Consider the following 26,044-nt stretch of genomic DNA (forward strand, 5'->3'; position numbering starts at 1 on the left):
CTGTGCGTAGCTCCCCAGACGTAGACATCATTGGCCGAACTGGATTACCATAGTTTCTTGTGTTATTCTCTTTTGTTGTCCCTTTAGCTATTATAATATTTATTAGCATGTGGATTATCTAAAAAGATTATTTGATTATCTCACATTGTTTTTTCAATTTGTTTTTTCTTAATTTATTTTCACTTTAACCTCAGGGCACTTCACCGCCATTGTATCCTCAAGCCCTAAAATATATGTTATGGCGACAGCACAAAGGATTAAATCTTAGGACTTGGCAGCCAATTTCTTACAACTCAGCACAATTAGCAAAAATAGAGCAAGTCAAAGATTTTTTCCCGTTTTGTTTTATATTTTAAGGCTGATTATCAAGATATTGTTTGTTAAATTTGGAGTCGATAATTTTGTTATGGTATATGTGGCATTTAGAACAATTGCTCACTTTGTGTAGATCTCAGATTCTAAAAATTAAGTTTAAAAGCTTTGGCATGGAAGCCAAAAGAAAAGGAAAAAGAAAAAAAAAAAAAAAAAACCAAAAAAGAGGCTAAAAGAGGTAACAAGGTTGTATTGATAAATTTTGGAACAATCTATGAATAACGCAACAAGTGTGCTTGGGGGTTAATTATGAGCAACTTGAAAAATTATGATAACGTCTGGAAAGACGGCTTCCTTAGCTACCCTTCAAAAAACACCAAGAATCTGCTTGTCTAAGTTGGGGTTGCTCAGCCACGAGCGTTCATCATTTGTTAACTTTAGGGACGCTAAAAAAGGATCTACGGCTATAAATTCTTTGAAAAAGGTTGTTTTTTTTCCCTCTTTGTTTCTCTGTTTTTGATAACAATAAGCATTAACTTTTGTAGTTGATGAATTCTGTATTATATGTCATAATGTCTTCAAATATTTTTGTTTGAGAGCACTGCCAATGTCATCCTCAATAAAAGCTATTCCATAAGGTTTTTATAAATCCTCTTTTAGAAAGCAAAGGAAACTGTAGCAAACAACATGACAAATATTTGAAAAATCTACTCGAGTGCATTGCAATAAAAAGTTTCATACAACACCTTCATTTCATTCTCATTTTATATATTTATATATGTTTGCGTGGTTTTGTTTTAGATAACAATAATATAATAATCAAATAATAATTAAACAATCAAGACATCAATTAGAACACAAATTAATATAATTAAGAATTAAATAATCATCATGTCAAATAACTTTCAGTATCGTTAAAATTCAATATTAAATATCAACCATATAAGATTAGATAGTAATAGATATCTTTATCACCGTTGGATTCTTGTTAATTTGATTAAAATCTGATTCTATTGAGATTATTGAAATTCAAATATGTTTTATTATATGTATTTTGTTTTAGTTGTAATGTTGATTTTGTCATGACTTCAGTAGTATATGATATACTTTATCTTCCATATATCATTAAACTGGCATACTTTCATAGTAATGATATACTTATCTTTCATATATCAATATATAAACTGGCATACTTTCATAGTAATGATATACTTATCTTTCATATATCAATATATAAACTGGCATACTTTCATAGCAATATGAAAAATAGTATCATAGAATAATGGGGTCTTCTCAAAAATATAGAAAATCGGAAAACACTACAAGAAATTTGACCTTTAATGTCGGTTTAAAACCGACATTAAAGGGCTTTAATGTCACTTGACAACCGACATCTTTGCGAGCGTTATTAAAGGCCTTTAATGTCGGTTTTACTTTAATGTCGGTTTAAAAACGACATTAAAGGCCTCTTTAATGTCGGTTTAAAAACGACAATAAAGGCCTTTAATGTCGGTTTTCAACCGACATCTTTGATAGTGTTATTGAAGCCCTTTAATGTCGGTTTTAAACCGACATCTTTGATAGTGTTATTGAAGCCCTTTAATGTCGATTGGGCTATGATGTCGTTTTAAAACCGACATTAAAGAGGCCAATAATGTCAGTTTAAAACCGACATCAAAGGCTTATTTTTGTCCATTTTTAGAAATTTATATTTATTTAATTGTTGTATTATTGTCCATTTTTTATAAACCAACATTGAATCCAACAAGTGAAATTAACTACAAACTTGAAACTACAAGTCACATTCCGTAGGAAACCATATTATTCAAGTCTGATTCCACCAACAATGAAAATGCTATTAGCACTTGCACATAAATCCCATTCATATCTTAAAGCAACAATAAATCCCATTCATATCTTAAAGCACATAAATCCCATATTATTCAAGTCTGATTCCACCAACAATGAAAACACGCTTGTAAAATTAACTGCAACCAAACAGAATTATATAAATTCAAAGATCACGACATTTTAAAGGTCTCGAAAATGCTTCTTCAAACAATTATTAATATTGGAAACAGGCACCAAATGCAGCAAGGGCTTGACATTCCTCTTCCTGAACTGTAGCTCAAACCTTATCTAGAAACTTATCGTCCTCCTCTAGTAGAAAATGACCTGGAAAAATATACAGTTATCTACATTCAATCAAGCACGACAAAAACAATTGTTATCTACATATAATATCGGAACGCTCAAAGAACACTATTGTACAAATATCTAAATGATATCAAATATCTAAATCAACCAAAAACACTCTAAATCTCTTTAGTGGTTATAGGTAAATGATATCATCAAAGAAATTAAATATGTAAATGTTTTGAGAAGTAAAATCTATAAACACTTACCAACATACAAGACAGTTATGAAATTGCACCAGCTACTAATCACAGCACCAACCCACAAGCTTACTATGGCCTGGAAATACATTCACATTAAAGTATCCACAAAAAAGTCGTCCAGGTTAAGATGGTTGTCACAGACAGCTTTCTAGTAGAATCATAATCCATAACTTTTTACCTTGAGGGCAATTTGATGAACTTGGCCATTTAAATCTAAGCTTCGTCCCAGAATCCTTTCCCAATACAACTGAACAATACCATCACAAATGTTGGTATCTCCGGCACCAGCAGCAACAGGTACACTTTGGCCACTCTCCACAGTGTCAAGGCCAGCTCCATCACCAGCTCCATCACCAACGGGACTTTGACAATAAATTAAAAGTTCACAAACCTATGAGATGCTTTTTAAAGTTCAAGGACCCTAAACTAATACTTTAAATCTTGGTAAATTTGTTTCTTTTAAAAAATACTTCAATTATTGAATGAATAGAAAAAGACGGAGAAGATGCCTTTTTATAGCCTAATTCCATAGGTTACAAACCTAAAACTAAAAAGGAAACTAAATCTTTAACTAAGACAATTAAGAAACTAAAAAGGAAATTAAACAAGACAATTAGGAAACTGAAAAGGAAAATAAACCTTTAACTGAGACAATTAGGAAACTAAACCTTAACAATTAAGAAAACTAATTAAAATTAATTACATCACTAATCTAAAGTAGAGAGATACTAACTGGATGATGGGAATAAAAGTTTGCACAATAATGAAGAAAGATAAGGTATTTTATTTAAATACCTGTAATACAGAGAAGAAAACTGACAGAATATAGCTGTGGAGGCCCATGGAAACATATAAGGTGCCCAACATACTACCAATAAAGATCACTGTAAAAGGAAGTCTCTGCATCATGAAACAAAGGAACAAATAACAGAAGCGAATCAGCTAAAATATCGAGAGGGTTTTGATAGAAATGTAATGAAAGAAATATCAAGCATACCTCTTTTGAGAACAGATGGCCTTAAAATCATTTTTTGCTTCAGCTGGTGTTATTTTTTGCAGGCTGTAGCGTGAAGGACCTGGAGCCTGTTATACAATAACCTCGCTGATTATTCTCATATGTGGATTCAGGTGTTTATTGCCCAGTTTCTTACATGACAGAATACATTTCTAGAAGCAGGAAATTGATAATTTGGCTTTGGCAGCTTTAAAGTAACTTAATTGGTCGAAAATTATTTCATATTCTAAAGCTCCCAGACTAAGAAGGAAAATATGTGCCATTTCCAATGTATTTTGAAAACCAAGTCAAACACTTGGAGAATGAGTCCTTTTGGCTTTCGATATTTTTAGTTAAGATACCTTGCCATCCTTTGAATATTTTAACCTTGGTAGAAGAGCTTTCCAATTTACTCAGTAATTTTTTTCTTTTCCATTTTTTTTTTCCTGAAACACAAACTGCATAGGCATTTTATTATTAAACTGATGAACGAAAATCAGACGAACGAAAATCAGATAAACGAATTATTTGCAACATTTTTCCCCCCTCTCAAAGAAACATCATGGAAAATAAAACAAACACAAAATCAATAACATGAGCGAACCACAGTTTGAACCATGCACAATTTTCTCTCTTTCTCAGACTTCTAATATCTCTTCTCCAATTGATCCATGGTCATTTTGTTTTCTGGCACTGATTGTAAAGCAGTTCTCAACTTCCAATTTACCCAGTAAAACAGTAACTAAAGATCAGGAATAAGGATGGAATAAGGATACTTATAGAGATTAAGTAACAATGAGTCATTATATGCTAGCCTATACGATTTCCACAGGTCAGTTTCTAAGGTGCCCAACAGACTACCCACAAAGAGGACTTTGCCTGTTGTGACAAAGATGTACCCTAATTTAGGCAATTAATCACAGGTATTTAGTAGATATATATCGTCTACTATGAAGACACACAAACCACAACCATGGAAAAGATCTAGTAGTCAACTCTGTACCACAGTTTTAATTATTAATATGTGTCTGTGTAGGAAACCGAGAACGAGAAGTGTGAAAAGAAACATGTATCATAGGGAGGGAAAAGAAATGGAGTCTCAACCCTATCAACAAGAACAGACCCTAATCTAAATAAATTTATGAGACTAAACTGGTAATTACAAAGAGCCCAATTTATGGAAAGAAGTTTGTACCTCCAACTATAAACAACGTCCCTGTAATCCAAAAGTTAGCATACATCCACAAGACTAGAATAGCAAAGAGCCCCACAATAAAAAGTCCAGGAGTGTAACCGAGATATTGAACAACAACTCCTGCAGCTCCCTGAAACAGTGGACTAAGCTATAAATATAATGAAATGAAATTTCATTTTATTGACGTATTACACTATTAAACTAAAATAGAAGGAACCTTGTAAAGCAACTTAACAAATAATTCTATGAAAGTAACTTGAAAATATATCGACTATTGCCCACTTCCATGACATTGTAAATCTACTGGGATCGTAATTCAAAGAACAGAATTTTTCCATATGGAACAACCAAAATCAACTTATTATTGATGCATTTCCAATGGACCCTCTCTTGTGTGTTTCAGCTTCTCCGGCCGCAGCAATGACTTAAGAAAAACTAATAACAAACAAAACATGGTTTAGATGTAATTAAGATTAAATTACTGTTTCAGAGACTGCATTTAATTAAGGAAGCTTACTCATTGGTCTCTACCGCAGCTTTAATCTCCGAGTCCAACCTTGAAAATCTTTTGGTGCCAAAAGTCCTGGAGAAAAGAAAAAAAAAAGAAAAAAAAACAGACTCAATTACAAACAGAGAATAAACTTTGAATGAGTACAGAAAGAATTTTGGAAATTGGAAAGATGTTTATTTGTTTCTTCCCCAGTTACACAAAAAAAAAACAACTCACCACAGCATTCAGTTGGAATCCATTACCCAAATTGAACTAAAAATTCATTAAATGGAAACGCAATCAAATTAGAAAAGCAGCAATATACAAGGCAATTACATTGTATTGGCCTCTCTTTTTTAGTACTTCTAATTTTAATTCTCTTTTTTTTTTTGTGAATAATATGTATAGCTCAAGTGGTTTGGTATTGGGTTTGACGAATCCGGTTGTTCTTTTGTTGGAAGAGTTGGTGTTATTCCCAGCTGTTACCACTGTGAAGGAACATGTGACTAGAAGCACAACTTCCCTGAATATTACATACACCGAAAGGAACCGAAGATGCAGATCTCTCCAAGTAGGAAGCATTTGGTGGTGACATCCGACGAAAACAACGGTGAGCCACCGAGGAGGACAAGGAAGTCATTGAAGAAGGAGGCGATATTCTTTTAGCATATTTGGGAGGGGAAAGGAACGCTCTGATCTTCAACGACGAGGAAGGGTGATCAAAGAGCGAGTGAGATTAAAAATTGAAATGAGCGAGTATGAGGAAACATTGAAAATCCCACTTACCTTCTTCACCACTGCCAACAGCCGCTACGTTGTAACTAGCGGGATGAGATGGCGACGGCGTGAGAACGGCAACGGTGACGGCGACGGCGTGAGAAGATTGGAATGCATTCACCGGTGAGAATGTGAGAAGAAATGGACAGATTCCATTTGGAGAAGAAAGGGTTTGCGAGTGGGAGAAGATTGAAAGAGTAAAGTAAGAGAGAGAATTTGTTATCAAAATGAAATTATTAAAATAAAAATTTAAATGGACCTTTAATGTCGGTTTAAAACCGACATTAAAGCTTGTTATTTTTTAAAAAAATAAAATTATTAAACTTAAAATTTAAATGAACCTTTAATGTCGGTTTTCAAAATGGCGGACCTTTAATGTCGGTTTAAAACCGACATTAAAGCTTACTCTTTAATGTCGGTGGAAAACCGACATTAAACATCCGCCTTTTCAAAACCGACATTAATGCTCATTTTGCATTTTTTCCAACCGACATTAAAGCCTATATTTCTTCTAGTGAAACTATTTACACTGTATAGAACAATTCTGAAAACGAAAAAAACCCACACATCCACCGTGTAAAATACCAAAAATGTCCAGTCAACAACGCGCGCGTAATATATTTGGTACAACAACACACGCGTAATACATTTGGTACACGATCGTTTAGATTTGACTATTGTTTGGTACACGATCGTTTAAGTTTGGTTACAATTTATTTTTTCAATTCTATCGTTTAATTTTGTTACACGATCGTTTAGATTTGTGTCCAAATCTAAACGATTTTTTTTTCAAAATATGGTACACGATCGTTAAGGTTTGGCTATTGTTTGATACACGATCGTTTAGATTTGGTTACAATTTATTTTGTCAATTCTATCTTTTAATTTTGTTACACGATTGTTTAATTTGGTTACTTTTAAATTTGGTTAGACAATTATTTAGATTTGTGTCCAAATCTAAACGATTTTTTTCGAAATATGGTACACGATCATTTAGATTTAACTCAAAATTTGGTACACAATCATTAGATTTGGTTACAATTTATTTTTTTCAATTCTATCGTTTAGTTTTGTTACACGATCATTTAATTTGGTTACGTTTAAATTTGGTTACACGATCATTTAGATGTGATCGTTTAGAAATCTAAACGACTTTTTTTTCAAAACTTGGTACACGATCGTTTAGATTTGGCTAAATGATTTTTTTAAATTCTTTTGCCACACGATCGTTTATTGTTTTATACGATCACTTAAATATGTCGACACAGTCGTTTAGATTTGTTTACACGATCGTTTAGATTTGTCTACACGATCATTTAGATTTGGATAAACGATTTTTTTAATTCTGTTGGTACACGGTCGTTTAGATTTGTCTACCGTTGATTTATTTTTTTACACAATCGTTTACATTTGGCTACTCTAATCTAAATGATTTGTTTCATGATATTTTATACATGATTTTCTAGATTTTGTTTTTTTTTTACACGATCGTTTAGAATTGGTTATCCAAATTTAAACGACGTAAAAAAAGAAAGAGGAAAAGAAGAAAGACGATGGAAAGAAATAACAAAAAAAAAAAAAGATGATGAAGAAGAAGAAGAAAGACGATAGAAAGATTAAACAACGTAAATGTAACGACCTAACTTTTCGGACTAAGCTGAGGTCTCTTGGTAGTACTAAGATTCGATAGTAAAATACACAAGCTCATAAAAGACCGGTTACAATTCATTAAAAACATTTAAAATATCACAAAAGCAATTTCGGGCCCTATTTTAAACCACGTTCTCAAGAGTTCCAAAATATAGTTCTCAAATCATCAAAACACAAAACCACCAATCAAATGTTCTAACCATGACTCGATCTGACAAATGAAAAATAACAAGTAACAAAATACATCAGCGGAAGCATAAAGAAAACCAGATGCGTCCATATGGGCTTCACGCATCCTTCTTGCCCCTCGCCGGTCTGCCCCTTGCCATACCCTTACCTGAAAAGTTAAAGAGAAAAAGGGTGAGTATAAAATATACCCAGTAAGGGACCTAGTATTGGGCCCGTTAGGGTAATAACGGTTAGCTTCCTCTAAAGAGGTACCCTACATAAACAGTCTAGTGGTTCTGTAGAACGCACACATCAATCAGTCTAGTGATCCCGAATGATACACGTATCAGCCGAGTGATCCCGAAGGATGCACATATCAGTCAAGTGACCCCGAAGGATGCACATATCAGTCTAGTGGCCCTGAAGGATGCACATATCAGTCTAGTGATCCCGAAGGATGCACATATCAGTCTAGTGATCTCGAAGGATACCATGCCTGTAAGATACACTACCCCATAGATAGAACTAACCATTACCCCTCAGTCCATTCTTAACCGTCTACAACAGTCACATCACAACATCGTTCAAGCTAACAGTTCTGTTCATAAGCTTAGTCATTCAGACCGTTTAGGTTTAGTCAATAGTCTCATCAGTCGCTATACATAAATCCAATCCACGCAATACCGTCACCTTTTCTAAATCCAGTCAACGAATCAATCATCTCTAGGTAAATACACCTGACAATCATTTCGTCTCAGTCCAAACGCTAGCACAATTACAAATAAACTATATTATGCATAACGTCCTTATTTTGCTTAACGTTCCCATTCAATCTACAGTACAGTCCATTAGTGAATACACAGTCTACACATGAGGTTTCCGAACCTTAGTCCATCAACTACATAACTCAATAATGAGCAACCAACAACATCCTTCAACTATACATAACATCAAGATTTTCATAATTTAAAGACATCACTATTTCGGTTAACAGCACGACCCATCAATATAACTATATCACACAAGACATTCAGGCGTCCGTACTCCATCAGTAGAACAACTCATTAACATCTAAACTCAATCGACTGCACATCCCATCATTATAACTAGGCTACACCTAGCAGTTATATGCTTATACTCAGTCGAAAGCATAACTTGGCAATGCCTTTTTAGTTTATACAAACAGTCGAACAGTACAGTTATTAAATTATAATTCTCATATCAGTCAATATGTGTCAATCTAAAATTGAGTCCAGTAGTAGAAGTCCCTTACCTGAAATGTAGCTAAATTCCTTGTTCAATTGATGTCCAAACGAATCCACCTAAATACAAACATAAGGGTTTAACAATGACATCACCGAAAATCCACATTACAAACGTTCCAAAGTAACTTCTACCGGCTTACCCAAAATAGAGGAGAGTTGGTTCTAACTACACTTGTCGTAACACTCATGAACTCGAGCGTCACCTCGCTAACACCTCCATGGGATCAACAGTTAACCTAACCAATCCGTCCAACATTTTAATCAGACATTTAAACCCACATCAACTAATGAAAACGTGAGAAATTTATCACATTGTCCTTACCAAAACTCACCGGGACTCAGCAGGATAGAACGGCTTACGCAGCTCGGTGAACCGAGAGATCGGCTTGGAAAAATGGCTCGGCTCGACTCGACTCTCGGCTCGCGGCTCGCGGCTTAAATCGGCTCATGGCTCGACTAGCGGCTTGGCTCAGCTCGGTTTGGCTCGGCTCAGAACTCGACTCGCGGCTCGACTTGGCGCTTCGTGAACGACGACCAAAGTCAACAAAAACCGTAGAAGAACACGACGTCGGCAGCGCGCGACTCTGCCTCAACGCAGCGAACGGTCGAACGAAGGAGGACGCACGGCGGCGACTGGGCGTGGGCAAACACACAGGGAGAAGACAGGGGCAACGGTGCAAGAACGGAGAAGGAGAAAATTGGAGTGTGGTGGTGGTTCAGACTCGACGATGTGTGGAGGAACGATAAGGGGAGTTTGGTTTGGTTCGACGAGGACTCGACGACCACTTTCGACCGAGGCCATCGGGCGTAGGAGAACGAGAGACGTGCGGCTACTGGCCGACGTTGAATGAAAAGGAAGGAAAGAGATGATCGAGATCTGCCATTGGAGAACGAAGATGGAACGACGCGCGGCTTGGAGAAACCGAGATGGAGACGGCGGTGCTGTCGGGAAAGAAGATGGAGAGGATTGGGGTGGCGGTCGGGCGAAGGAAGAAAAAGGAGAAGACAGGGGGGCGGCACGCGGGAGGGCTTAGGGTTTCTCTTTTTTTTTATATATATATAAATATAAATAAATATAAATATATATATATATATATATATATATATTATTAATAATAATATAATTAATAATAATAATAATAATAATAATATTTATATTATATTATTATTATATTATTTTATATCATATTATATTATAAAAGAAAATTCAAACCCTTCAATTTCTTTTTCTTTTCTCTTCTAAACCAAACAAAAATTAACATAAAAAATTTTAAGTTCTCGAAAATTAACACAAAATGTTAAAATTTAGCTTGAAATTTGGGGCGTTACAGTAAAAAAAAGTCAGAAAAGAATAAAGACGATGAAAATATTAAACGACGTGAAAAAGAATCAAAAAAGAAGAAAGACAGTTGAAAGAAATTGTAAAATCAGAAAAGAAGAAATACGATGGAAATAAATCGTAGTGAAAAAAAGGAAAAGAAGTACGATGGAAAGGTTTAACGACGTAAAAAAATGGAAAATACGAAAGATAATGGAAAGAAATCACAGAAAAAAAAAAAGAAGAGGAAAAGAAGAAAGATGATGAATGAAATTAAAGAGGAAGACGATGAAAGAAATCGCTAGAGGAGGAAGACAATTTCATCGCGAGGAAGAGAAAAAGATGGAAGGGCAAACTTAGAATATTTAAAAAATGGCTAACTTTATGGGTTTTGTTACACGGGCCATAAATAGTTTGGTGGTTTGTTACATTTATATAAGTTTTCCTAGAATAATCCTACAATTATTATTGACAATCAAATAGCGATCAAGATAGAGTATTAATTAAACAATAATTAGATAGCAATCACACATAACCAATTCGATAACATTACATAACAAATAACCATCAATAACAAATAACAATTAGACATGTTAAACAATATAAAGTACTAATTAGATGACAGCCATAGGATAATTAATCAATATAAAAAATGGGCGTATGCAAAAATAGCAAAAACAATTATGATAATAAGGTCCTTGTCAGTACATTTTCTAATTTGCAAAAGTTGCAAATTTAAAAGTGGATAACCCTCTAATAGCCCTCTGATAGTCGTCTAATATATCTAATTTCTTGTCATATTTGTCATATTTGCAACATGCAAAAAAGAAGTGCTATGGACTTTCTTTTTCTAAATTTTTTTTTTGTCAACTGATGCAATTTCCCTATAAAAAATTACTATGACAAAAGAAAAAGTAATCAAATTAAATGATAATCAGAAGGTAATCAAATAACTATCTTAAAAGGCTAATTAAATCCAAGGTAATCAAATTGCAATTACAAGGTAATCAAAGGACTATCTTAAAAAGCGAACTAAAATTAAAAATAAAAACAATAGAATGTAATCAGATGACTATCTCATATGGCTAACTAAAATTGAAAATAAAAACAGTAGAACAGTATCAAATGACTCTCGCTAGGCTAACTAAAAGTGAAAAAAAAAAAGTAAGGTAATCAGATAGCAATCGCATAACAATAAAGTTGTTTTAAAAAAATGAGGGATATTTTTGACTTTTTACATCAAGTCCATTTACAAATTTGGGCTAAGTTTATCGAATTTGCTATTTTTACGATTTAAAAATTGGATAATTATAATTTGTAGCAATTTTAGGAATAATAATTATGTGTGTAACAACATTTTTCAAAAATTGCAACCATAGCAAAGTCTATTAGTGATAGACTCTAATGTTTTATCAATGATAGACCTATATTTGCAATAGACTCCTATAATTGATAAACTTTGACAGATTTTGATATATTTGCATTTTTTTAGAAATGTTGTTATATATTTAATTATTTTTTAAATATAATTGCTATATTTACAACTATTCCTTGAAAATTCAACTAACATAAGCCTAATTTAATTGTTTTTTTTTTTTTTTTTTTGCTAATGATGTTGGTGGCCCTTTTTTTACGTGGGAAAAGTCGAATTAAAGGGTTACTTTTTTTCATCCAGTGAAATGATTCATTTTTCTCTATGTGTGCTTTGTTAGTTATTTTAATCTTATAATTTAATTATAATTATTTGAAAATTTTAAATATTATAAGTTGTGAAATCAGTAGTCAGTTCCGTGATCCCAAATCCTTTATTTGTTTTAATTATTATATTTCGGCTCAGATTTGGTTATTGGGATTTTTCGATTGGTTGGTTGTGCAGCTCCTTTATTGTCGATTTGTTTGAACTATATCTCTTTTTACTGGTTACATCATTATTAGTTGTGTGTTGGTTGTGGCACCAATAACTTGTTGATAACTTGTAGAAATACAAGTGATTATACCCTTTTAGATAGAATAATGAAACGAAAACACATAAGAAATGTGTCAAAACGTGCAGCTTATGTTGTAAATTCATAATATTCAGAAATACACTTTACATAAGCACCAAGTCGGTTTCATCCTGTTTTTAGTGTCTTAACATAGGATTATGAACAAAAGAAGAAGCTAGCAAATCGCAGAGGAACTTGCTTGAAGACTAGGTGAGAAGACCATATCAGTGGGCAAGAAGAGGTTAGCTAAAAGACAAAAGTGTTAGTTTGAGTTGATGCGACTTGACACATAGGCAACTTTCGGCGCTGACATGTCCAAAAGATTAGATTTCCCTCATAAATTTTCCTATATAAAGAACTTCATCTCCTTCAAGAAAAAGTGGCTCGAATAGGCCAAGTAAAGGTCTGGACCTAGAGTGGCTGACTATGTAAAGACTCCTTTTCGTCTTCTATAAAGTTTTTCATCATCTTCTCCGGTCATTTTAAGAGTGAGAGATTTGAGTGTAGAAGATCCCATCCCCATCTTCCCCTAACTTGTAATGCCACTTATATTGTTTCCTTTCTTTATATTTATTTGTAATGTACTTGTTCATATTGTACAATGGTTGAAGGCCTATATTATTTAATACATTGCATATCTATACCAGTTTCAATCTTCTATCTCTTTACTATTCATCCATCTCTGTGTTATCTGTAGTTTAAAATCTATGATAGATTCGTGATAAGATGGTTAGTTATATTTCTTATCACGTTAGTTGAGCTATTTTCATCACATGGCCAGTGTATATCGCCAACTACTTGAGAGGGTAAGTAGTAGGGATATGGCTAACGTGCGCAAGAAGGAGTTTGCACCTTGGCAGATTAACTTCCATCATTTGTGTCCCGAAAGGAGAACAAGTGTGGGTATTAGGAGCCGATAGGTTTCACCCTTAAACGAGAAGCTCTAAAAGTCTTGTAAGTGAAGTATTCTAGATATAACTTGTTTAATGCAGCTTGATCATTTTCTGAAAACTAAGCAAGTGTGGCCTTTAAAGAAACCGAGAACTGCTCGTCTTAATCATAGGCTTGTTGACTATGTTATATTGCATCAGGGGTATATTATTGCTTAATTGCCAGGTAATGCACAGACTTTCCTTCACCCCCTTCTTTTATGTAAGTTAGTGTTGGGTTTTATGTCCTAAAAGTCGTAGATAGTATATATAATTCATTGACCGTTGTTAATAAAGTGGTGTTATTATAATTTCAATAAATGTTATTGATTATATTATTAGTTTTCTCTTAATAACCTAAATCCAATATACTAACTACCTAAGTTGTTTGTTGAGTCTTTAACAGTATGTAAAGACATACAGGGATCAATATTCGAGATATAACTTAAAGGCTCTATAGTGAGGGTATCTAGTGTAATGAGTTCGCATAAGATCGGACCACGAAATAGTTACCACTAAATGTAACTCCATTAACTAGTTGGGTTCCTATCTCATTAGGATGACTTAGGTAACTTAGTCTTAATCCTGAGTGTATTATGAACTCTTGTTCGCAAAAAATTGTCCTTTGATTTGTACGGGTGATAGTGGCCATATTTCTGACTTAATATGTTTATCATTTTGGGGACAAGATTGAGTGGGGAGTTGGAAACATAATCACACAAGATGGAATTCACTCCTTCACGACTTTAGGGTAAGTAGATAAGTGTTCCTTAAATGGTGTCTCCGGGACTTGAACAAAGGACCCTTCCCTCTCAATGGCACGAGAGAGGTTTCTGTTTATTGGTTGGACCATAAATATGTTGTTCATTAAAGGAGCAATGATATTTAAGGACTAGAACTAACCTAAGGGTAAAACGGTAATTTTACCTAGCTGGTGTTACCTAGAAAATTAATATAATGTATAACAATAAATTATAATATAAAGTTTATATTTTAATTAAAATTATTATATATTTTAATTTTGGATTTTAGTAGATTCAGAGTCGTTAACTTGCGTAAATGTTCTTGCTCTTATCCATATTTTTTAAAATATAGCATGCTTAGCCATAGCCATAGAATTAGTTGCTTTAATTCCTTTTGCCAATGTATCGGTATTTTTATATTCCCAAATTAAATTGAGTAATGGTTCTATTTAGCTTTTCCTCTGTGCAAGGTCTCTCATCCCTTCAGTTAGTTCATAATTCCATCTCATATCCATCTTAATTTTTCTTTACAGATTCTCTAGAGTAGATAAGTAGATATAGTTTAAACTTATACTCTTTCACACTGTATAGTTTATTCTTTTATATTGCCTGATCGAATCCTAAAATTAAGTTTTGATATCAATTTTCTGTGACTCTACACCACTCGGATAAATCTATTGTTTCGCTTACACTTGGAAAAGCAATAGGAAAACTTGCACTCAAGGACTTAGAAAGTTACATAATGAAGAGATACATGAAAGCATCTAGTATGCAATGATCATGATCAATGACTCTTCATGTAGATTTAAATACCAATGTAAGTAGCAACACTATTCTCCTAAGCTCCAAAACTAATTTAACTAGCCAAAAGCGGAGTTTTTTGCACCGTTGAGTTGGCAACGAAAAAATTCAGGCACGCTGAGAGAAAAAGTGTTTTTCAGAAAAGCAACGTTGGTGATATATTACTGATCTACGATAAGTTTATGTGTGCTTCTTCTTGATAGAAATGACCTAAACGTAGAAAAGTGAAGTTTAGGAGATTGTAGGGAACCAAGATTATTTGATGATAATATTGCAAGTGGTTATTGATTAAGGGGGAGGGATCCTTATTAAAGTTATGGCTATTGTTTTTATGCAATTAAAGTTTTGATGTTTGAGTCAGTTCATGAACACGTTGATTTATGTTTAAAGTGTTGTACCTTCAGTCATAACGATGTTGTAATTGTTAATTACTACACGAGTAATATATGATCTCCTACTATGGGTCTAGGACCCCCTAGATGTAGATGCTAAATCATCGAACTGTGTTACCAAAGATTGATGTATCCCTTATTTTATTTATATGATTCTATAGTTATTCCTTTTGTTATTAAATCGTGGAACAACATAAAGTACAATAATAACTAAGTGTGTTTTCAAATTTGGTATCGGAGTGTGTTCAGTAGAAAGTTTGTGAAATGGAACAGATTCATGAAGGATGTTCAACTACCAAACCTCTTTTGTTTAACGGATCAAATTATGCTTACAGAAAAAAGAAAGAATGACAACCTTCTTAGAGTCAATTAACAGCAAGTCTTGGAAAGCTGTTGTAACTGGATGGGACCAACCGAGACAGATGCTACTAGTGAAGTGTCTCTTAAACCTAAAATCAAGTGGTCAAGTGCAAATGATGAAGCAGCTTTGGGGAATTCTTGTGCTTTGAATGCCCTCTTAATGGCGTAGATCAAAATGTGTTCAAATTAATTCATACATGCACATCTGGTAAGGAAGCATGGAGTATTTTAGAAGTGGCCTATGAAGAAACCTCTAAGGTAAAGATGTCACGACTGCATATTCTGACGTCAAAATTTGAAGACCTCAAAATGTCTGATGATGAATTAATTATTGAATTCATTATTCCTGTCCTGGACATTGAAAATTAGTTGTTTTCCCTAAGAAAAAAGATGTCAAAGCTTTGAAGTCAATTTCATAAGCATATGAAAAATTATAAAAATCACAACAACCGTGATTTTAATACTTCATCTTCATACTCTTACTAAAGGGATAAAGCCCTTACACAGCACATGAAAGATTTAACAGAGACCTTAGACTTAATTTAATTAGAAACTAAAAATAACAGTACATTAAAAATAGTATGTAAACAAATTTCTAAATTACTATAAGGCTAAGCATGCTTCTAAACAATATATGTTGAAGTCTCTATATCTACCAATCACCAAATTAGGGCACCAACAAAACTTGAAAACCTTTCTATTCTGTAAGCTAGAAATCTTGGTTTGTGAGAATAAAAATTCTTCTTGGAAAATTTTCAAGGAGATTTTTTTTCTTAAAGAGAATATGCAAAAAGGCAAAGGCAGAGTATTTGTCAAAACCCTTTGTGATTTTTGTTGTGCATATAACTCTCTCTTCTTAGGGAAGTTAGAGAGTATAGGAGAGCGTTGGAAAATCACCCATGTTCCTTATTAATTTAACAAATTCTATTTAAAATTAAAACTAAAATAATTAATTAAATTAAATAATTTGAACCTTCGTCCTTTCACCTTCATCTGTCGTACAAAAGGCGACGAAATTGTAACCTCGGGTGCATCTTCAAATGGTTGCGTCATGTAGAAACCCTTGCAAGTATTAACCATAGTGAACAATGATCAAAATGAACTGTTGTAACAGTGGGAATAAAGGGACGAACAGGTTAATGGTTGTTTTAAATAATCACTAGTTACGAACCCCATTATTTTAGGGGAGACTCTCCATATGCCAAAAAGATAGCCATTAAATCCTCAAGCGGCGCTGACATCCCTAATGATTCAGAATGCATAAAGATGCGCCGTCTTAATAGCTGGTCATGGAGTTAAATGCGACAAACTCCTAAACCAGTACGTAAATATTCAAACGTATTTGCATCTAGAGGCTTAGTGAATATATCAACTAATTGCAAGTTCGAGCAAATATGATCAAGTCTAATAACTTTATTTTCAACAAGTTCACGAATAAAATGATGTCAAATATCAATATGTTTGGTTCGACTATGTTGAACCGAATTTCTAGATACGTTAATGGCACTCATATTATCACAATATAAAGTCATGGTTTCTTGAGCAAACCCATATTCTTGTAACATGTTATTCATCCAAATCATCTGGGTACAAGCACTCCCTGTTGATATATATTTAGCTTCATATGTAGACAATGATACACAATTCTGTTTCTTACTGAACCATGAGATAAGATTGTTTCTACAAAGAAACAACCTTCAGAAGTGCTTTTCCTATCATTTGGAGAACCAGCCCAATCAGCATCACAATATCCAACCAAGGAAGAGGTTGTGTCAAAAGAATACAAAATTCCCAAACTCACTCGTCCCATGTACATATTTGAGAATTCGTTTAACAGCGGTCAAATGAGAAGTGCGAGGATCTGACTGAAATCGAGCACATATACCAACAGCATAGGCAATGTTAAGTTTTCTTCCCGTTAAATATAGAAGACTCTCAACCATGCTCCTATACAGTTTGTGATCTACTACTGTGCCATTAACATCTTTAGTAACTTTAACATGTGTCGCTGCTGGAGTCCTTTTATGTTGACATTGATCCAGACCAAAGTTTTTGACCACGTTCTTGGCATACTTCTCTTGAGATATAAATATACCCTCACTTCTCTGTTTGATCTGTAAACCTAGAAAAGAGGAAAGTTCTCCTACCATGCTCATTACAATTATGATTTCATTATGTTAATGAAGTTGTCAACAAGTGCCTTGGGAAATCCCCCAAATATAATATCAGCAACATAAATTTGTGCTACAATAAGCTCACTGCGTTCATACCAAGTTCGAGGAGCTTGCTTTAACCCATACAAAGCTTTATTTAACTTGTAAACATGCTGAGGAAATTTAGAATCGACAAACCCTTTTGGTTGAGCTACAAAGACTTCCTCGTTCAAGTAACCATTTAAGAAGGCGCTTTTGACATCCATTTGATATAATTTAAATTTTCGAATACACGATATTCCGTGCAGAAGGCGTATAGCTTCAAGTCTAGCGACAGGTGCGAAAGTGTCATCAAAGTCAATACCTTCTACCTGAGCATAACTTTCAACACCAAACGAGCTTTGTTCTTTGTTACATTCCCTGATTCATCAGTTTTATTCTTAAAAATCCACTTAGTTCCTATAACATTCACCCCGTCAGGCTTAGGAACCAAGGTCCACACATTATTACACTTAAATTGAAGTAATTCTTCTTGCATAGCGTTTATCCAGTATTCATCCTTGAGAGCATTCTCAACAGATGTGGGTTCTATTGCTAGCACATAACATAAATCAGCAATCATTTTCGTGTAATCTACTTTCTCTTTCCTTCAGGTAGTGATTCCACCTGATGAATCCCCTATTATGGAATTTGGGGGATGATTCTTTTTCACATGTGCAGACGGGACAAGTACGGTTTCATCATTCATAACTTCATCAGTTATTTTTTATGAATTTGTCTTCGTACTGTCTAACTGAAAATCATCTTTAGATATTTCCTTAAGAAGGGTAGAAGTAACATCAGGTATAACAGAAGTCTCATCATCCTCAATATTAAACTGGTTGACATTAGATTCAAAATCATTTACCACAACATTGATTGTTTCCATAACTGTTCCTAATTTAATATTAAAGACTCTGTACGCTCGACTATTCTGAAAGTATCCAAGAAAGATTCCTTGATCAGATTTCACATCCCACTTCTGATGATACTCTCTATCGGCTAGAATGTAACAAGTACTTCCAAAAATATGAAAATACTTAACATTTGGCTTCCTTTCCTTCCATAGTTCATATAATGTGACTGTCGTACCAGATTGAGTAGTGACCTTGTTGTGAATATGACATACTGTGTTAACGGCTTCGGTCCAAAAATTCAAAGGTAAGCTTTTGGCATGTATCATTACTCGAGCCATTTCTTGTAAAGTTCTGTTTTTTCGTTCAACTACTCCATTTTGCTGAGGAGTTGTGGGAGTAGCAAATTCATGATGGATTCCTTCCGACTGACAGAAATTATTAAGATCTTCATTATCAAACTCCTTCCCATGATCACTACGGATCCTGATTATCTTTTGCCTCTTTTCTCGTTGCAAATTCAAACATAGACTGATACATAATTTAACAGTATCTGATTTTCCTTTTAAGAACCAAACCCAAGTAAATCTAGAGTAGTAATCCACAACAACCAATACATACTTCTTTTCACCCAAACTTTCAGTTTGCATGGGACCCATAAGATAAAGATGTAGAAGTTCAAGGACTCTGATTGTATAACATTCCTTTAAACTTCTGTGAGAAGTTTTAGTTTTCTTTCCAACTTGACAGTCACCCCAAAAGAATTTGCCATTGATATCTAAAGAAGGAATGCCTACAACAGCCTCGTTTCTGATAATTTTATCTAAGCTTCTCAAGCTAATGTGTCCCAATTTCCTATGCCACAACCAGGTTTGATCAGAGTTAGTTAAATGACATATGTTTGAGCTAATGGAGCTCCAATGATAACAGTTATCTGTTTGTCATCTGCCACTCATAAACACTTGATTATTTTTGTTTGTAACTACACTACCAGTGTTGTTAAAATTTACACTGTATTCTTGGTCACATAGTTGACTTATACTAATAAAGTTTGCCTTCAGTCCATCCACATATCTAACTTCATTAAGACAGGGTAGATTACTTTTATCAATGTTTCCTTTTGTAATAATTCTTCCTTTGGCTCCATCTCCAAAAGTAACATGACCTGAGGCGCATTCCTCTAATTTAGTAAAGAATAATTGATTGCCAGTCATATGTCTTGAACATCCACTATCAAAGTACCAAACATCAATAGAGGTTTGAACTGTTGTAAATGCAACCTTTCACTTCTCAGAAGTCTTCACTCTCCAAATCATGTGAGTTCCTCTTATACTTTTGTTCCATTTTGCAAACATAAAATTATTCTGATGGTTTTCAAATTTTGACTTCTGCTGATATCTCCTATCTCTTAGTAATTTGTAGCAAAATGACCGAATATGACCTCTTTGACCACAATAATAACAAACCCATCTGGAAGATTTAGCAACTGTATTAGTAATCACAGTTTCACAATTTGGTTCGGTTGTTCCTTTTACTGAAGCTGGAACAAATCTTACTTCAGGTGTAAACTTGGCACTCCTCATGGAAGCATCAAACTCGAGGCCATATTTACTTGAGTCATTCTGTCTTGAGTTCAGGATTGAGTCTAAGCTGTCAGTTCCTAAATTTAGCATTTTCACAGACTTAATTGTCTGATCATACTCATTCTGAACCTCTTTCAATTTCACTTTAAGAGATGATATGACTCCCATCGACGATTCATTTTCTTCAATCAAATCTTGAATTCTTTCTTTTTGAATAGCTCTGGCTTCTGCGTCTTCCTTCCTCAGCATTTTGAGTTTTTCAAGCATTAGCTCTTCATCCTCATCATTATCAGAAAACTCATTATCATCTTCAGGATTGATTTCTGTAATACTCTCTGTGAAGGCATTCATGCCATGATCAACTTCGTCATCATCTGAGTCCTCATCAGACAAGGTAGCATAATAATTTTTCTTTTGTCTTCTGAGATACGTGGGACATTCAGGCTGATAATGACCAAACTCCTCACATTCTCTACATTTAAAAGACCTCCCTACATCTTCTTTTTTCTTACCATAGTCGCTATTTCTTCTGTATGAGAAGTCATTAACCTTTCTTGTAGAGTTATCACCATTGTGACTTCAAGTTTTGACAGTTGTTCCAGCAGTATTCATATTTTTGAACTTCTTGACCATCTTAGAGAATTGCTTCGTTAAGAGAGCTATTGACTCATCCTGATTAACTTCATTATCAGACTGATTTACTGGTCTCCTGTTCATAGGCTGATTTAAAGGCAATCCCCTAATCTTTCTTACTTTCTCTATTTGACATAGCCATTTCAAAAGTAAATAGCGACCCAAATAGCTCATCAAGTTTTAAAGTTGTTAAATCTTGGGCTTCTTCTATGGCAGTGACCTTCATGTCAAACTTCCTGGGTAAAGAGCGTAACACTTTCCGAACAATTTTAGACTTAGATATCTTTTCACCAAGTACTAGCGAATCATTAGCTATCTCCAGAACCCTTTCATTATATTCAGAGACTGACCCATCTTAAGTCATTTTCAAGGCTTCGAATTTTGAAGTTATCAACTGCAGTCTGGATATCTTCACTTTAGAAGTTCCTTCGTATGCAACATCCAATATTTTCCAAGCTTCTTTAGCAGTAGTGCAGGAGTTAATAAGTTTGAACACGTTTAAATCCACAACGTTGAAGATTGCATTTATAGCTCTAGCATTTCCAACTAAAGCTTGTTCTTCAGCATCTGTCTAGTCAACTTCCGGTTTTGGCACTGATACTCCATCCACAGTAACCATTGGAGGTTCATAACCAGCAACAAGGACTCTCCATGCTTTTTCATCTAAAGTTTTAATGAAGAATATCATACGAGGCTTCCAGTATGAGTAATTTTTTCCATCCGATATAGGAGGACGAGAAGCTGATGGTCCCTCTCTAATTATCTCCATGATCTAATAACTCGCTCTAATACCAATTGAAAAAACAATGAGATAATAAAATCTTCAGTTAATACTAAAGCTAATAACTTTTGTAATAACTAGAGGGACAGCATAAGAGAATAATACAAAAAACTTTGTTAACCCAGTTTGGTCAATATTGCCTACGTTTGGAGAGTTGCGCACAGCCCTAATGAGTAATCTTTATTAATATTCACTTGAGTCAATATACATCAATACAACATATGGTACTCTGTTCAATTATATGACATAATAACATGTGTCTTGACATCGACTCCAGGCTCCCCCTGAATTACTTTTCTTCACGATGTCCGGCTTCAGGCTCCCCCTGAACACATGAGCGAATATCTTTGACAACGTCTTTAGATTCCTCTAAAGATCTCAATGATCACACAAATCACTGTCTCGTTTGTTACTCATCAATTATTGCAACTTAGATCAACATGTCGATCTCATAGACATAAGATGATAATACCTTTAGAATTTGGTAGCTTCTGCAGACGACCTCTGACGTGAACAATCTTCTTCAACTTTTGTTTCTCAGTTTTTCGTCACTATCAAAACCACTCCGTAACAACCTATTTATACATATATATTATATGTATAAATCTTTTTTTCTTTTGAAGATAAATAACAAGATTCCTAAAATAATAGAAAATATTTTATCCTTTGAATATCTCATCCTTTTATTAATTCATTAATCAAAGATATATAATTAAAGATATTCCCAAAAATCTTTTAGATAAAATCTTCAACAATACCAATGAAGCCATAACAAAATCAACATAAAAGCCAAAACAAAATCAATATAAACGAAATATATTTGAATTCCAATAATCTCAAAATAATCAGATGGTATTTAGATAACAGTCTCATAACAATCAAATGGTTAATAAAGATCTATAAGATAACAATCAGATGGTATTTAGATAACGATTGCAAACTAATTAAGTTACGTAGTCAATCTCCTTCTAAAATATAAACTAAGAAAAATCAAACTATCTTCTAGCATCCTCAATCCTCCCATAATACTAAGAGAATATAAATTGCATAAGTATCAATGTTTATTTTATCCTATTTTTAGTATTATAAAGAAAAGAAGAAAGCCAATGAATCGCAAAGGAGTGCATGCTATCGATCAGAAGCTTGCCTGAAAACTAAACATCTCTAGACAAGGAACCACATCAGCACGCGATAAGGATTCACTAATAGACAAGAATGGTAGTTGGAGTTGATATGACTTGACAAAGGCTGCAATCGACACTGACATGATTAGAAAATAGAAGTTTCCTCCAAAAGTAGTCTATATAAAGTCTCCTTCTACACCAAGTAACTCGCCTAGTATGAATGGACCAAAACTTTGAGAGCTCCACTGGAGCTAATGAAAAAGACTAGCCTTTTCGCTTTCTATAAAAGTTCAACCTCTACTCCAGTCAATCTTGTAAAGAGCTTAGAGAGAGATTAGAAAGAGATTCCATCATCTTCTTTCCCCTAACTTGTAAAAGAGCTAAAAAATGCTTAGGCATTCTACGGCTCAGCTCATCCTTTTTACTTTCCATTTTTTGATTTGTTCATTGTAATGTACGACTTTATATTGGACATTGGTCGAAGACCTACACTTTTTAATACATTGCAAGTTCATTCCTTTTCAATCCATCATGTCTTTACTATTCATCTATCAAAGTGTTATAAGTAGTTTATGCTTGTAATAGGTTCCTAATAAGAAATATAACTTATAAGGTTTACCGGGTTAGTGAACTATACTCCATTGTTTAACCAGCATTTGTCGCTAACTACTAAGAGAGTAAGTAGAAAGGACATAGCTAACGCGCACAAGAGGGAGTTTGGAGACAAACTCTACCTTGGCGATTAAAGCTCCATCATTTTTGTCCTGAAAGGAGAACAAGTGTGGTAATTTGGCACCTAGAGGTTGCCACCTTTAAAAAAGAGGTAATATGAATCTTGTAAGCAAAAACTTCTATATAGATGTCGCTTAACTAAGCTCTATCATTTGCATCCCGAGAGGCGAGCAAGTATCCATTTAAGGCACTGAGAGGTGCTCGCCTTAATTAAAAGCTAATAAACTGATCTCTATCATATCAAGGTCTATCGCATAGTTTAATCGTGTATGATAGAGAGACCTTCCTTCACATCTTCTTAATACAATTTAGATCACTTTCCACTCTTATCCCACTTCTTGCTACCTTTACAGAATCTCTAGTGTAGATATTAGAATTAGTACATATACTTGCATTAACTTTATGTTGCATAGAGTTTGTATACCGCCTAGAAAAGTAGTAAGCTTTATCACTAAGATCTGATAGCATCTCCTTACATTCGACCCTTGCTTACCCAGGAAACCTATCATTTCGCTTACATTTGGGCAAGCAATAGGAAAACGTGTATCCAACGAGGATTTAGTAACTACACGAGGACAAGAGCTTGTACTTTTTATTGCATAGCCCTGACCTAGACACATAGTGAACATCTCACATGCATGACAGCATAGAGAGGTTTGCCATATGAATTTAACTTACGCATCTCAATTGTGCAAACCCATGCGATAAGACTATAAATGAAACACGACACTAAATCTAAAAACCAAACTAAATCTCAAATACCAACAACCCATTCTACGAAATTTCATTCCTCCACAAACTCATTTTGAGCAAATCAAGATAACACAACGTTCCAAGAAAGAACATCATTCTCAGGTATCCGATTAAAAATTTTCTCTACAAGACAGAAACAAAGATGCAAAAGTATGTTGCAAATATTGTTTAACAACTTCAGAGCTATCAAAAAGAATATCATAAGATGATATTGTATATAAGTGTAACATCCAAAGTTTTTAGTAATCTTAAATCAATTGTCTCAAACTAATGAGTTTTAATTTTCCTTTTATTTTGGAGTTCGAGTCAAAATAGAGATAATTTGAGGATAAATGGTTAGAGATTAAAGATCTTATAAAGAAACAAAATTTGAATCTGAAATTAAAGAAAAAGGAAGAAAATCAAATTTGTTCACACTGCCTTGGAAGCTCATTTCAAGTCAAATAGAAATCAAATTGGAATCACATGTAAATCAAATAGCAATCAACTTGAAATCACATAGAAATCAAATAAATATGAACTGGCTGAGATATGCTGAGTTATTAAAAAAAAGTTCTTTGGAATTCAAAAGTAGGCCTAAACTAGTGGTGATATGCTGATATTTAACTACATTCCTTCTCTCTATACATTTCTCTCTGTATAACATTTATTTGTAGAGTGACCACTCTTCATGTTATACTAATTTTCTTATATAGTTTTTAAAAAATGTTTGATGAAATAATTAATTTATGAGTAAAAACAAAAACAAAAACTAAGCTTTTCAAAGGAAAATCTCAAATTTTCATATGCCAGCTACTATAAGTAAAAAGGAAAAATGGTTATTAGTGTTGCCTATCTCTTTAAAGCATATTGCAATTTTTGACGACAATTTGGATTTGTCATGCTTTTAGGAACTCTAAGTTTACTTACAATTTTCCCTTCGATTTTCCTTGAAAACATGCAGTCATTAACTTCACCAAAGTTGTCATTGTCATCGCGAACAACATCTAAAACTAATTAAGTACTGCACAATTTTCATTGTCGTTCCTTTGACACCTCCACTGTGTTCGATCTCAATAGTCCACTTCCCAATCTTTTTAATTTTAGAGAGAAAAATCCCAATCTTCTAAATTTTAGAGAGAGAGAGGGTGAGCTTACCGGTAGCGACAACTATCGAACAATGTTGTTGGCAATCGATGGACAAGCAATGGAACGTTGAACAATTTGGGGATTGGAATGTGTGAGAGCAAGAGTAATGACTGTGAATAAGGTTTAGGTAAACATGTGTTAAGGGGATTTATATTCAAGGGTAAAATGGGAATACAAAAATAATTAAAATGGAAGTTTGATTTTTTTTTCTATTTTTTGCAAAATTTAAAGAACCCAAGATATGTTTTTTATTTCCTTAATAAGTTTTGTTATCCGTTATAATGTCCCATTGAAATACATAGACTCCATTTTGAGGTCCATAACTTTGATCCACTAGTCACTGTCCACGTCATCCATTGTCTGTTTATAGGTTAATGGATCCTCTATACCATTGATAACTTATAGAAATACAAGTTATTGTAGTCTCTTTGATAGAATAATAAGGCCAAAATGTAGAAGAAGTGTATCAAAATACCATAACTATAT

The 26,044-nt window shown here is 33.9% G+C and overlaps 1 protein-coding gene and 1 long non-coding RNA gene across 2 annotated transcripts; both read right to left on the reverse strand.

Annotated features, from left to right (window-relative positions):
- Positions 1–2,197: 2,197 nt before the first annotated feature.
- Positions 2,198–2,872, reverse strand: LOC127144220 (uncharacterized). Its single transcript, XR_007815795.1, has 2 exons — positions 2,718–2,872; positions 2,198–2,487 (listed from the first exon to the last, which is right to left on the reverse strand). It is a non-coding gene; the product is annotated as an uncharacterized LOC127144220 (long non-coding RNA).
- Positions 2,873–17,458: 14,586 nt separating this feature from the next.
- On the reverse strand, positions 17,459–17,928 carry LOC107991887 (uncharacterized mitochondrial protein AtMg00810-like). The gene is made up of 2 exons (XM_017047301.2): positions 17,580–17,928; positions 17,459–17,490 (listed from the first exon to the last, which is right to left on the reverse strand). Exons 1-2 carry the CDS (start codon positions 17,926–17,928, stop codon positions 17,459–17,461), a joined length of 381 nt encoding a protein of 126 aa, XP_016902790.2.
- Between the last annotated feature and the right edge of the window lie 8,116 nt (positions 17,929–26,044).

The sequence above is a fragment of the Cucumis melo genome, chromosome 12 (assembly GCF_025177605.1).
Source record: "Cucumis melo cultivar AY chromosome 12, USDA_Cmelo_AY_1.0, whole genome shotgun sequence".
NCBI classification, from domain to species: domain Eukaryota; kingdom Viridiplantae; phylum Streptophyta; class Magnoliopsida; order Cucurbitales; family Cucurbitaceae; genus Cucumis; species Cucumis melo.